The sequence below is a fragment of the Cynara cardunculus genome, assembly GCF_001531365.2.
Source record: "Cynara cardunculus var. scolymus isolate 2C chromosome LG 16, CcrdV1, whole genome shotgun sequence".
Lineage (NCBI taxonomy): Eukaryota > Viridiplantae > Streptophyta > Magnoliopsida > Asterales > Asteraceae > Cynara > Cynara cardunculus.
The window spans coordinates 3,510,770-3,523,921 of NC_037543.1; the positions used below are offsets into that span (position 1 = coordinate 3,510,770).

The window sequence follows — 13,152 nt, forward strand, 5'->3', positions numbered from 1 at the left end:
CTTTCATCTCGTGACAGTAGATTTTTAATTAAACATAAAACAAAATAAAAAATTATAATACTAGATATAATATAAAGAATAAAATATAATTATATAATATTTTAAATGGATTGGAAACAGATCGTAAACAAGCTGAAAACAGATCGAAAAATTCAATCCAACCCAACCTATTTATTTAAATAGGTTAGGCGGGTTAACCCATTTATTTAAATGAGTTGAAAATCTCAACACAACATGATCGATTTCATGATACACGTTTGTTTTTTACTCATAAAAACGAAGCAAATTCTTGAATGCTGATTTAGACAGAGGTTGAGGTGGCATCGGGTTCAACCACGTCCACAATCACATGGACCAGTTAGGGACGGGACGCCATCGACCACCGTCCACCGGCCAGCCAACCCTTCGTTAGGCACGTTTTTGACGTTTAAAATTCAAATTTGCAGGATTCAAAGATCTCGCAGGAGCCCGCAAATGGGTGTTCATAACTTTCAACCATCTCATCGTCGTTTTCAAGAACTCGATCAAAAAACCCAAAACTAATCTACTTTTTTTCAAATCATGAAAGTGATCCCACTTTCAGATGTAATCATATTCATAATGAATAAAAGTAGATAAAAGAAACGCCCTTTTGCCAATAATTAATCTGAAATATAACCCAAACCCAACTTGTGGAAGTTGGAGAAATGTTTCAGATTTACAATGATGATGATGATGATGAGCTACCCTACCCTTTTCCAAATCGGACTTCATATGTGCAAAATCAACAGTTTTATGATTTGGAAACAGCCCGAGAAGATCGTAGCCAAAAATCGGGCTGGTGTGGTTCATGGAAACCATCGGATCGATCAAACGGACATCGATTGAGCTAGAAACTAGTGTGCCAGATGGCTTCATCACCCTCCCCACACAGCTGGTGCACCTCCTTCATTCTCTCCACCGATTTGCATATGCCACTGCAACTCCAATCGAACGAAGCTGCACACGAGTTCCCTGCTTGTGTTTTCCATTCGCAATCTAGATTGGTCAAAATAAACAAATCATCAGCAGCTCCCATATGTTGCTATAAAAACCTGTGTTTTTTGTGCTATGTGAGAATATGTGGAACCCCAACACATTCCTCTTTCAAAAGAGCCCTTAAGGAGAGAACTAAGGTTTCAACATATATCTACAACGCCCCCTCCAAATGAGACTAGATGGGTGAGGGGGGACGACTAGTACAGTTGCCCCAAAGTGTCGAGTCCCTAAAGTGGTAGACCTTGGCTCTGATACCATATAAGAATATATGGAACCCCATTAGATTACTCTTCAAAAGAGCCTTTAAGGAAAGCAGGGAGGTTCCGACATATATTAAGGAGAATGTTCCAAGTTTAGCTGATGTGGGACTCTAACACGTGTGACATGAGCACCAAGAGAAACAAAATGGACTCGTAATCATATTTTTCGTTAGTGAAACAAACATACAAAGATTAATTAATAGTTCATTTCACTAAAACTATATAAAAGTGACAAAAAGAAAAAGTAATCATGGCAATGGACACTAAAAACCACTCAATGATGACAACTGTTGTGGCTTGAATTGGTGAAATCGAAGCCGCATATCCGCAACACCGGTTCCCTCCCATACCAACACAATCATAGTTTTGTTAGTTAAAACAACCATACAAAGATTAATCGACTTATCTTACTATCACGGCGTGATGCTCCACTTCAATTTCAACTTTTTAATGACATATATTTCTCGGAGTTATGCTAAGGTTAGACGTCGTGGTCTTAGGGATTTCCGAGGACATGACCTCTGATAGGAGTTCTTGGAAACACAAGACGAGAGTAGCAGATTAGAGGTGGGGTTTGTTTAGCTACACTCTAGACGGATGGGTGTAGGGTTAGAGAGTCAGCAGTTAGACCCTCTAAATCCTAGGTTAGAGTTAGACTAAGGGTATGTCTGTTAGCAGCTTAATGAGCTTAATGGAACTCACATCTTATTCAATCAACTATACATGATCATTTGATAGTGGCTTAATGATACAGAAAGTGATTTATTCAAAACCAATTGTTTCTAGTTCCACTAGCTCACCAGCCAAAAGAACCACCACTTTGTAACTCAGTGCTGCACTACCTATCGGTGCTTCTAAATCAATTTGCAGATATTATATCAATATATTCGACCCCTTCTAGAATATATAATCTTTATGAAAGTTTGAAAAAAGCGGTGGGGGCAATCCTTACCGGGGGGCGTTTGGCAGCAGAGGCTACGATCATCAATATGCTCAACATCGAGACCAATAAACCAAGAACCTAATGAAACATCTTCATTTGCATACTTGTGAAGCATGTGACTGAAAGCAAACACTAGATCAGTTTCAGAACTAAATTTAGAAAGAAAAATAAGTATCAAAAAGTTGACGAGAAATGCTAACCGATTAACTGAAATATAAGTGGCCAAATCTTTAGAGATCGCGTATATTTGTCCGGTTGCGTGCCTGAAATACTTGTTTCCATCTTCTCCAAATTTCCAGTATTCAGGTTCATGGTACTTGACCCCTCTGCATTTAACTTGCTTTATAAGGGTATAGAATGGGCGGTTTTAAAAGAGTACACAAGGCAAAATTGACGGTTTAGAGGGGTAAAATAGTAATTTCTGTCATCCAGACTATTTATTCAGCACAACAAACAAACAAACATCAATTTAGCTTAGTTCATAGAGACGGCTTAACCCATACAAGACTTAAATGGAAAAACAACATTAGGCTGAGGGGTTAAAATAGTCATTTCTGTCATTCAGACTGTTTATTCAGCACAACAAACAAACACCAATGTAGCTTAATTCATAGAGACGGCTTAATCCATAGAGGGCTTAACTGAAAGAACAAGATTAGGCTAGAGGGGGTAAAATAGTTATTTATGTCATTCAGACTGTTTATTCAGCACAACAAACAAACTATTATTTTAGTTTAATTCATAGAGACAGCTTAATCCATACAAGGCTTAATGGAAAAACAACATTAGGGTGGGAGTAAAATAGTCATTTTTATTCAGCACAACAAACAGACATCAATCTAGCTTAATTCATATAGACAACTTAATCCATACAGGGCTTAATGGAAATACAACCAAACACGAAACAACCCCTTAGCATTGTATACAAAATCTTAAGAGAAAAGAGAGAACAGGAAGATCATAATCTTACTTTTGTGCAAGAACGGGACCTGATTTCATACAACCAATATAAACACGAGGCTTGGAGCGATGACGGAGCAAGGTAGAGCCGATCATGCCTAGGCAAAATGACGAAACTTTTAAGCTTTTCATCCATTGTGTTATTCGAGTTCTTATTTATTAGATAAATTACAAGTTTCCGCTAACCAAGATTGATATGAACATCATCGTCTACTTTGATGTAGAAATCAGCATCCCACCTTGCAGCAGCCGTTGAGAAGTAGATTTGAGTTTTAGAAGACAACTCGTGATATCCCTCTACGTGGTCCTGAGTTCAAGAAAATGTCAACAGTATCGAATATAAATGGTAGTTATAAAGTTGTACAAATAAATAGCATCGTATGTGAAGTTTAAAGTGCAATAAATGAATTATGAAGTAGCGAATACCAAATAAATTAATATTTGTAAAATTAATAATTAATTACATGTAATAGTTATTAAAAATGTATTAAATTAATTTATTTTAAATATAAATCAGGCCAATCAGACCAGACCAAGACCAGGTCACACCAAGACTGATCCAGACCTTCAGTCCTAAACCGGTCCTTACCCTGCCAGACTAGACTGGTCCGGACCAGAGCGGGCTTTTTTGACCAGTTTGACCAAACGGTTGACCAGACCAGATTTTTAAGGACCGGCCCATGTCAATCTCTACCTCTGCCTAACAGAAGAATGTCTGAAAATCTGTCAGAAGGTGATGCATTTAAAAAATATCTGTCAGAAGATTATTCTCCTAAATAACCCTTCAAATATGCCATCAAGGGCCATTACGCATTCAACGTAAAATACTGCATTGATAACATATCAAAGGAAGCAAAATCTGTAAAATACCAGCCGTAGAAAATCCTCATGTTGTCGATCTTCAACATTAATGGCATGATCCAAAAGCCCGTCCGGTGTTGCACTGAAGCACCAACCATCCCCATCAATATAGTTTCTTATTAAGAACGTGTAGAAAGAGAAAAAAAACCCGATGCATCTTATTTGAGATGAACCCACCTATGTCCTATTACAAAACGAATGATAATCCCCTTCTCTTTCTCCAACCTCAGTAAATCCTTTCCTGAATGAACAAAAACAAGAAAGGGCCTGTCTGTTAGCAGCTTAATGGGACTCGCAGCTTATTCAGTCGGCTATACATGAACCGTTTGGTAGTCGCTTGATGATATAGAAAGTGGCTTATGCAGAAAGCCAGGTTTTTTCCCAAACCTGTCACTTTGAACTAAAGAACATGCGCTAAAAGTGAACACAGCACCAGATTCAAGAAAAATTGTAACCTTTCGGCATCCATGTTTCTCTGATGGATTCTCTTCGTTTTCGGCTGCTAAAGGCGGTCATGATCCCCATGACAAAGAAAAACTTCTGGCGCTCATTTAACTCTTCGGATACAGGCTTCTTAGCAGATCTAGCTGAGGCAAGCTGCGTTTCCAGAGAAGAGATTGTTTTGTCTAGAGTCCTGAAAATTTTATACCATAAGTTTGCCAAAAATTGTTGACCCCAACACTTGATCGTCGTAGCTTCTTGATAAAAAAAAAGTGAAAGAAATGACATGGGAAAATACTCTCTTCGTCCAAAAATAAGTGTCCACGTTTCTACTTTAGTTTGGCCTAAAATAAGTGTCCACTTTCAAAAATAAGTGTCCATCTTCCAATTCTACCCCAAATTATGATGGAGAAATTCATTACTCACTCTGCTATTAAGGGTAAAGTTGTCATTTTAGATAATTATAAGTGTAATAATCACACATTTCTAAAACTGTAGACCTTTTTTTATCGTGGACATCTATTTTGGGACGGAAGGAGTAGGAGTTTTGAAACTTTAAGTTCACGTGCAAGCGGAAAGTTACATGATCACATCATGTGTACGTGAAACTTGAGAGAAAATATCTCCAACGTCAACAGATGCATCCTGCAACAGCCAAAATACGAGACTTAGAGGTCTAGTTGAGACCAAAGATAACATAAGAAATCATATTGGTTACTTGCCTTTTTCTCGCAATCAATAACGGGCTGAAGTAGCTCTTGTTGTTTCTCCAAGGGTGAAGACACCTCGTCCCTTTTGATACGAATTGGACTGCCAAACCTAGAACAACAAAACAATCAACAAAATACCCGCATAAATACAACGGAAATACACATATATTTCAATATATGCACTCGAAATTTCTTTTATATGGGAGAAAGTATTGTTTTCTGGCTGTTATCTTTAGGGGTTCTTAACTTAACTAGCCTTTTGTAACAGGGGAATGCCTCCGGCGTTACCAACACAGTCCCTATTGTGAAGCCTAGGATGCGTTTGGTACACTGGACAGGGACATGACAGAACAGGACAGGGATCCCTGTCTCATGTTTGACATGAATTTTATATGGAACAGACAGGAACAGAGTGGAACAAAGTGGAACAGGGTGGAACAAGGTGGAACAGACTTATATTTTACCAAAGGTGTTCCTGATTCATTTGCTTCATCCTCATTTGGAAATTTTAAGCGTTGGACTGTCATGTGGTGGAGGGTAGTGGTGTTGCTAAACACCCACGACTACATTATGTGTTGGAATCCCACTTCAGCTAGACTTGGACCATTTCTACTCAAGGTATTCTGGAATCTCCCTTCTCTCCTTAAAGGGATCTTTTGAAGAGTAATCTAATGGGGTTCCACATATGCTAATGGTGGTATTAGTGATTTAGAGCCAATGTCTACCACTCTAGGGACTCAAGACTCGGGGACAATTTGTGCCCGTCTATCCCTCTCTCAACACTCTTAAGACATTTGCACCCATCTAGCCTCCAACGGAGGGGGCATGTTGGAGTCGGGTTATTTAGCTAGATGACCTCAAGCGTTCTTTAAATCCATGACCAATTAAGAGCATCTTCAACATCTTTGCTATTTTAGAAATTTTGGAGATTTGGGAAAAGTTCGCTCCAACAGCTATGTTAAACTCTCCTCTAAAATAGAAAAAAAAGGAGAGATAATTGAGAAATCTCCAAATTTGGAAGAAGAAAGAGAAAATATAGCATACCTATTAAGCAAAGTTGTTCTAGAAACTAAGTAACAGATTCTAAAAGAATTTGTCAGAGTATCATTCAACCAAAGGACCCTGTTGGAGTCGCACATTAGCTAGACTCAGACCGTTTCTCCTCAGTATACGTTGGAACCTTCAGATGTTAATCTAATAAGGTTCCACATATTCCTACATTGTGGTTGCTTTACTAGCCTGATCAACGACGGCACGGATTATTCAACATTTTCACGGCATCCCCTATTCTCAGTATCATGCAGTCAAAGGGGGAACCAACCTATATTAACATTCCGAACCCGAAAAGCAACTATCCAACAATAGACTTGCAAATTGCATTGACAATCTGAATAGGTTCAGACACAAAGCCATCCAAGGTTTGGGAAAGAACCCAAATCTGAATAAAATAGTTCAGCTAACATCAAATCACATAATTCCATTGACTGACCATAATAAGCTTTCCCAGAAAGAGACCTAGAACCAATAAATTAGATGAAACATTCTTTCAACAAAACACAAACCACACCCATTTTTCCAATCTAACCACAAGGGTGGTGCCTGATTGGTTTGAGCTTAACTCCAAATGTCAAAAGTAATAGAGGTAACAGGTTCAAATCCAAGGAGAATAAAAATCCTCTTGTGGCTACGGAGGTTCAAATGTGATACTCCGGGTTATCTGGTATCTGCAAAGCAGGTGGTCGCCCGGGGATTAATCGGCTCGGGTTGGATATCTAGGTTAATGAAAAAAACCAAGATGTATAATAAAAATAGCCAACAACCCTTTAAAAATTCAAACATCAAGAAAATTACAGCAAAATTCAAGATTGTAAGAAAACAAGAACCAACCCCAAATCTGCAATCGAGGAGAAAAGAAGATCAAAAAGAAGGCAGTAGTAGCATGTACCTGTTAATGAAGATGACACCAAAACAAAAACTAACAATGCAGAAGAAGGTAACCCATCTGGTGGAGACGCCGGCGCCGGCGCCGGAGCTAAGCTTGTGGCTTTGTTTGGTCCCATACATCAACCCCATCTCGGAAAAGAAGAAAGAGCTTCTTCTTTTTCTTCTTCTGTGCGTTAATGGCGGACAGAAAATGAAAAAAAGATGGGTGCTTTGGAATCAGTCTTATGTTATGCGAATGTTAGAAGAAAGCAACAAGGGATAAACCGCCATGGGAGGAGACAAAGATGAAGAAAAAGGTTCGAGATTGAAGAAAGAGGAAAGGGAGTTTGAAAAGGGGTACAGACGACAGTCATCAACGGACAAATGCGAGTAAACTAAGGTGCAATGCAAGATTAGTGGTAATCAGATTTACCGATTAACACCTCAGATCTTAAGGGAACAATCATATTCTGGGTTGGATCCAATATTTAAATCGTAGTGGGTGACATGTTTGTCTCAACATCTTTAATATGAAACCGGTTATCTTGTATTTTGAACCCCCCCTAAACTTTTAACACAAGCTTCCATTTTACTCTTTTTTTTAACTACAAACCACACAAATCCTAGAAAAGAAATTGATAAACAAAAGAGTACACTACAAATTCGGTTCTTCTGGTTTGTTTCTTGTGGTTTTGATATTATAAGGGGTTGTTTGTTTACTTTTTAATAGTTTCATTAAAAGATTACGGGGCTGTTTGGTAATTGCTGAATGATTTGGTACAAAATGATTAAGTGGTCATAATGATTAAGAGACTCTCATGATATAGTGCAAAATGAAATATAATTGTTTGCTAATTGTGTACAATGAAATTAGGGCTCTTAATGGTTAAGGGAGATCCAGGATACAAAATCATTCAGAAGGTTTTAGAACCATTAAGAGACAGACTTTTTTTTTGTCAAACAAGATTCGCCTCTTAATGATTCAGAGGTTGCCTCTTAATGAAACTATTAAGAGGTAAACAAACAATCCCGTACCTCTGAATCGTTAAGTTGTGAATCTTGTTTGATAAAAAAAATCTGGCTCTTAATGGTTCTAAAACCATCTGAATGATTTTGTATCTTGGATCTTTCTTAACCATTAAGAGCCTTAATTTCATTGTACACAATTACCAAACAATTATATTTCATTTTGCACTATATCATGAGAGTCTCTTAATCATTCTGTACCAAATCATTCAGCAATTGTCAAACAACCCTTAAGATGGTCATCATGGTTTATCAAAACGTCTGGATTTGTCATTTCCGTCATTAAAAACTTAACGGAACTAAGGGCATTTTCATCTTTTTATCGATTTTTTATCTTTTACTCAATCAAAAACCATAATGACCAATATCATAAAATCAGTTTTGATAGAAAAAAAAAAGACAAAAAAAAAATCAATAAAATGATGAAATACTCTTCCTATTTAATAGAAATTTTTAACGAAGTCCAAACATTTTTACCAACCATGATGGACATTTTATAATTTCAAAATTATAAGGACAAAAAAATGCTATTTTTCAATAAATTAGGGACCAAATTTATAATTTAGTATGAACAAGATAAACATGTACAACTTTTGTTTGATTATGTTGGTACATTTTTGCTACTTTCTGGACACATAATTTATTATAGGTTAAATTGTGTTTGAAATGAAACCTACTATTTTCAAGTTTTTATTTATAAGTAGTTTTAAAACAATTATTTTCGTATTTAATATTTGACTTATTAAATATTTAAGTATATAACTTCATAGCTGGTGACTTGTAAACGTCGATCATAAATCCGTTACTTTTTTTAAGATTTATCAGAGTAAAATAAATCTTCATCGTTGCATTTTAAAAGGATTGTAAGATTTGTATAACTTAAGTAACTCACTAAAAAGATATTACAAGTTTTACAAATATTTAAAAGTAATAATGACGGTATTTTTTTCGAGTTGGTATTTAAAAAATATCATTGTTACATTAATGAAATCAGATCATAATTGACATTTACAGGTCAGGAAATAAAATGGAAATGACAAGTTTATCTTTAAAAATAGAGAGAGAAATTTTCACCATCTGATGATTAAAGGTAGAATGAGAAATGAAATAATTGTTTTTGAAAATAAACACTTATTTTTAGAAAAACTAACGTTTGATGCGCATACATGATTAGACTAGACTAGTTATGACTGAACAGTACAAGAGGGTTGGACTAGACAGAACCGGACGGGACAAGACTGGATAGAACAAGTGTCTGGTTAGTCACTGGTGTTTGGTATGACTAGGACTGGACGAGATAGAACTAGACAAGTTGCCCCCAACAGTTATTTGATGATTTTATATATCGTATAATAGTTATAATTAACACAAATAAAATAAATAATTTAATAATTTAATTTTTAAACATTTTACACATTTTTCATATACATATATAATAGTATTAAATTTGAATGAAAATTTTGATATATTGATAGTAGTTTGAAAAAACCGGATTTGTACAAATGAGAAATTATATTTTAATTGGCTTGGAAGATCCTTATCAATTGTCGAAAGCATGATGAAGATTGTTGCAACAACAATGGTTGTGGATGTAGAGGCATTCGTGATTGGTGGATGATGGTGGTTGTGGAGGACGTGAAGATGTAAATAATGGTGGTGGTGGCGGTCGACAGTGGTGAAGGAGGTAGTTGTGGCTGATGTGGTGGAGGTAGTGGTAGCCAACAATGGTGGTGGACGACGGTACTAGTGCTGGTAGCAATAGGCTTGCGTAGGTAGAGCAGTGGTGGTCAGGGCCGGCCCTGGCCACGTGCAGCCCGTGCGGTCGCACAGGGTATCAAAGCACAAAAGGGCATCAAGTTATCATATATTACTAGTTTTGGGTTTAATAATTTGTGAATTGGACAACTGAGCTTTAATTATAAAAACAGGTCCGATGCCTAGTAGTGATGAATACTGAATGCACATCGTTGGAAAAAGTTGGAAAGTTGGAAAAGTTTTTGTTTGTATAAAGTTGTCAGCATGAATAAAGTTGTCTGTTTGAATTAATCTGTAATAAGTTGGAAAAGTTTTTGTTTAGGAGAGTTTTTTCGCATATGTAAGGAGCATTTTTTTTTACTTGGAAGATACATGTTTGGAAAAAAGAATTGGCTTTCTATATAAAGCTCCCCCCTAGAAGTTTACTSGATAAGTTATTTTCTATATCATTAAGCCACTACAAAATAGTCATACATAGTTGACCAAATAAGTTGTTAGTTCCATTAAACTTATTAAGTTGCTAACAGATAGACCCTTARCCTTTAGTCATTAGACTTGTAATTTTTGAGTTTTACGTTTTGTTCACTATGACAGTAATTTGATTGTAATTTACTCTTTTAGTTAAAAACTAATTATAGTGAACCTTGTCTTTTAGGTCTCATATATTAAAATAAAGTTTCTATTTTACTAATTTTAATTTGGAAAAGGGAAAACTGAAAAAAAGGAAAAACACGATCTTAATCCATTATTTATCCTTTTTTGTATTCGGGGTTTTGGTTTTTATGTCCTCCAATTGTATTTTTTATTATAATTAATAAAAATCAACATGGGGATGGGATACTTATTTGAATAGGTTAAACTCTTTAAAAAATCACATGTTTCGTTGTTTCATTGGCTTAAAAAAATAGGATTAGGGGCATTTTTTATTATCTTCGCACAGGGCATTAAAAATCTTAGGACCAACCCTGGTGGTGGTTGGTGAAGGACGTGAAGATGGTGGATAGTGGTGGTGGTGGCAGTCGACAATGGTGGAGGAGGTAGTTGTGGCCGATGTAATAGAGGTAGTGATTATAGTGGGCAGTGGTAGTGGTAGCTGATAGTGGTGGTGGGCAGTGATAGTGGTAACCAATGGTGTTGGTGGTTATTGTGGAGGTGAGGTGGCCCACGGTGGTGGTAGCGGTAGCAATAAAAGGTAGTGGTCAGTGGACGACACAAAGTGTGGAGGTGGTGGAGGTGGCCAACGGTGGTACTGGTGGTGACGATGGAGAGTGGTGGTCGGTGGGCGATGGTGGTTGTGGTGGTGGCGATGGACGGTAGTGGTCGATGGTCGACGATGGTGGAGGAGTTTATTGTAGTGGAAGAAGAGGTGGAGGTGGCCGACAGTGGCTATTGGTAGCCAATGGTGGTTACTAGGGGTGCTCATAAGTTGAGTTAATCAAGTTGAAGACATTTGAATAGGGGTGGCAAAAAATGACTCAACTCGCTAACCCAACCCCAACCCAACCCAAAATTAGCAGGTTGGGTTGAGACTTTCAACCCATTTAAATAAATGGATTAACCCGCCTAACTCATTTAAATAAATGAGTTCGGTTGGGTTGAATTTTTCGACTTATTTTCAAGTTGTTTTCAACCTGTTTCCAATACATTTAAAATATTATATAATTTTATTTTATTCTTAATATTATATCTAGTATTCTAATTTTTAATTTTTGTTTTATTGTTAATTAAAAATCCTACCGTCATGAGATGAAAGTTCAAATTCCAATCGGCTCCGTTACTCTTAATCATCATGAAACCCTAAGAAAACCTTTAGTCCATTACTCCATTACTCCATTATCGCCTCTCAACTTTTAAATTGGTGAAAGTGGAAGTCGAGTTACTTAAAATTTAAAAAAAAATCAATTTATTTTGAACAATTTGTTTGTATTTGTGGTTGTATTGTGTTTTTTTTTTAAACTAAATAGTCTAGTCTTTTTTTTTTTTTTTTAAATTAAATGGGTCCACCCAGGTTCAACTCATTTATTTAACAGGTTATGTTAAGAAAATTGTAAACATGTCAATCCGATGTCAACCCATTTAAGTAACATGTTGGGTTGGGTTGAAAAATCTCAACCCATTTAATTAAATGGGTTGGATTGAGATTTTCAACATGTTTAATAAATGGATTGAATCCGAACTCAACCTAACCCATTGTCACCCCTACATTTGAACAACCCACCCTAATGCTTGTAGTTTGAAAAATCTTAACTCAACCCAACTCAAACCAAAGTGTAACCCAACCTAACCAAAACTGTACGGGTTAGTCGGGTTTATACTTTGGTACATTATAGTATTCTTCTAACATTGAATATGTTATTTCTCTACTCATAATTTCTTTTTCATCATCAATCATTTGATACGACTTATCCATACTTCTTACGTATATCACATTCAATTAATTTTCTCATCTTACATATATATGTTCACAGTTAGTGAACATATATACGAATGAGTTATACAAACATGTGAATAGATCGAAAATATTTGTATATGAAGAGCGTACGTGATAGTGTGACTGTCTAATGTATATATATTAATAGAAATTTTAACAACCATATTAAATCCAAGAAATAAAAGAATATCGGGTTCATTGGGTTGGGTTCAAATAATAGTAGCCAATATCAACCTAATACATGTGGTTTGGAAATTTTACAACTCGATTAGACATCGGGTTGAGTTATTTCGTGTTGGGTTTGGTTGATCGAGTTGGTCGGGTTTTTGAACATCTCTAGTGGTTATCGATGGTGGCGACGACTGTGACTAAAACAAATATCATATTAAGGTTATATATCAAACGTGTTTTTTTGAAAATATATATCAAACAAGTGAGTTTTCTTATCTATCACATGTCGAACCAAACGTGAGACAGTGAGTTTGATCTCTTCATGTCATGCTCTGTCCCATGTACCAAACGCAATCAAAAGATAGAAATTAGTCTACAGATAAAAATAAATTATAAACTATTAGAAGGAAAAATCACAATTCTTAAACTACGGAGACAAAAATCACTTATTTTATAATGTTCTTGTTTTAAATTAGATGATGCCAACAATAATCATTCAATAATATAATTTAAGTATAAAGACAAATTGATATATATATATATCTATACTATATTATAAAACATTTGGCTAAAACTCTTAAAAAACTCTTAAACTCTTAAAAACTCTTAAATTCTTAAAACTCTTAAACCCGTTCATCCCTAAACGATTTCATC

At 36.0% G+C, this 13,152-nt stretch overlaps 1 protein-coding gene across 1 annotated transcript; it reads right to left on the reverse strand.

The window, feature by feature from the left end:
- Positions 1-559: 559 nt before the first annotated feature.
- LOC112529336 (beta-1,6-galactosyltransferase GALT31A-like) lies at positions 560-7,504 on the reverse strand. The gene is made up of 11 exons (XM_025140568.1): positions 7,138-7,504; positions 5,205-5,301; positions 5,066-5,127; positions 4,497-4,675; positions 4,219-4,282; positions 4,051-4,123; positions 3,367-3,487; positions 3,191-3,278; positions 2,421-2,546; positions 2,230-2,339; positions 560-1,017 (listed from the first exon to the last, which is right to left on the reverse strand). Exons 1-11 carry the CDS (start codon positions 7,263-7,265, stop codon positions 869-871), a joined length of 1,197 nt encoding a protein of 398 aa, XP_024996336.1. The 5' UTR covers positions 7,266-7,504; the 3' UTR covers positions 560-868.
- Between the last annotated feature and the right edge of the window lie 5,648 nt (positions 7,505-13,152).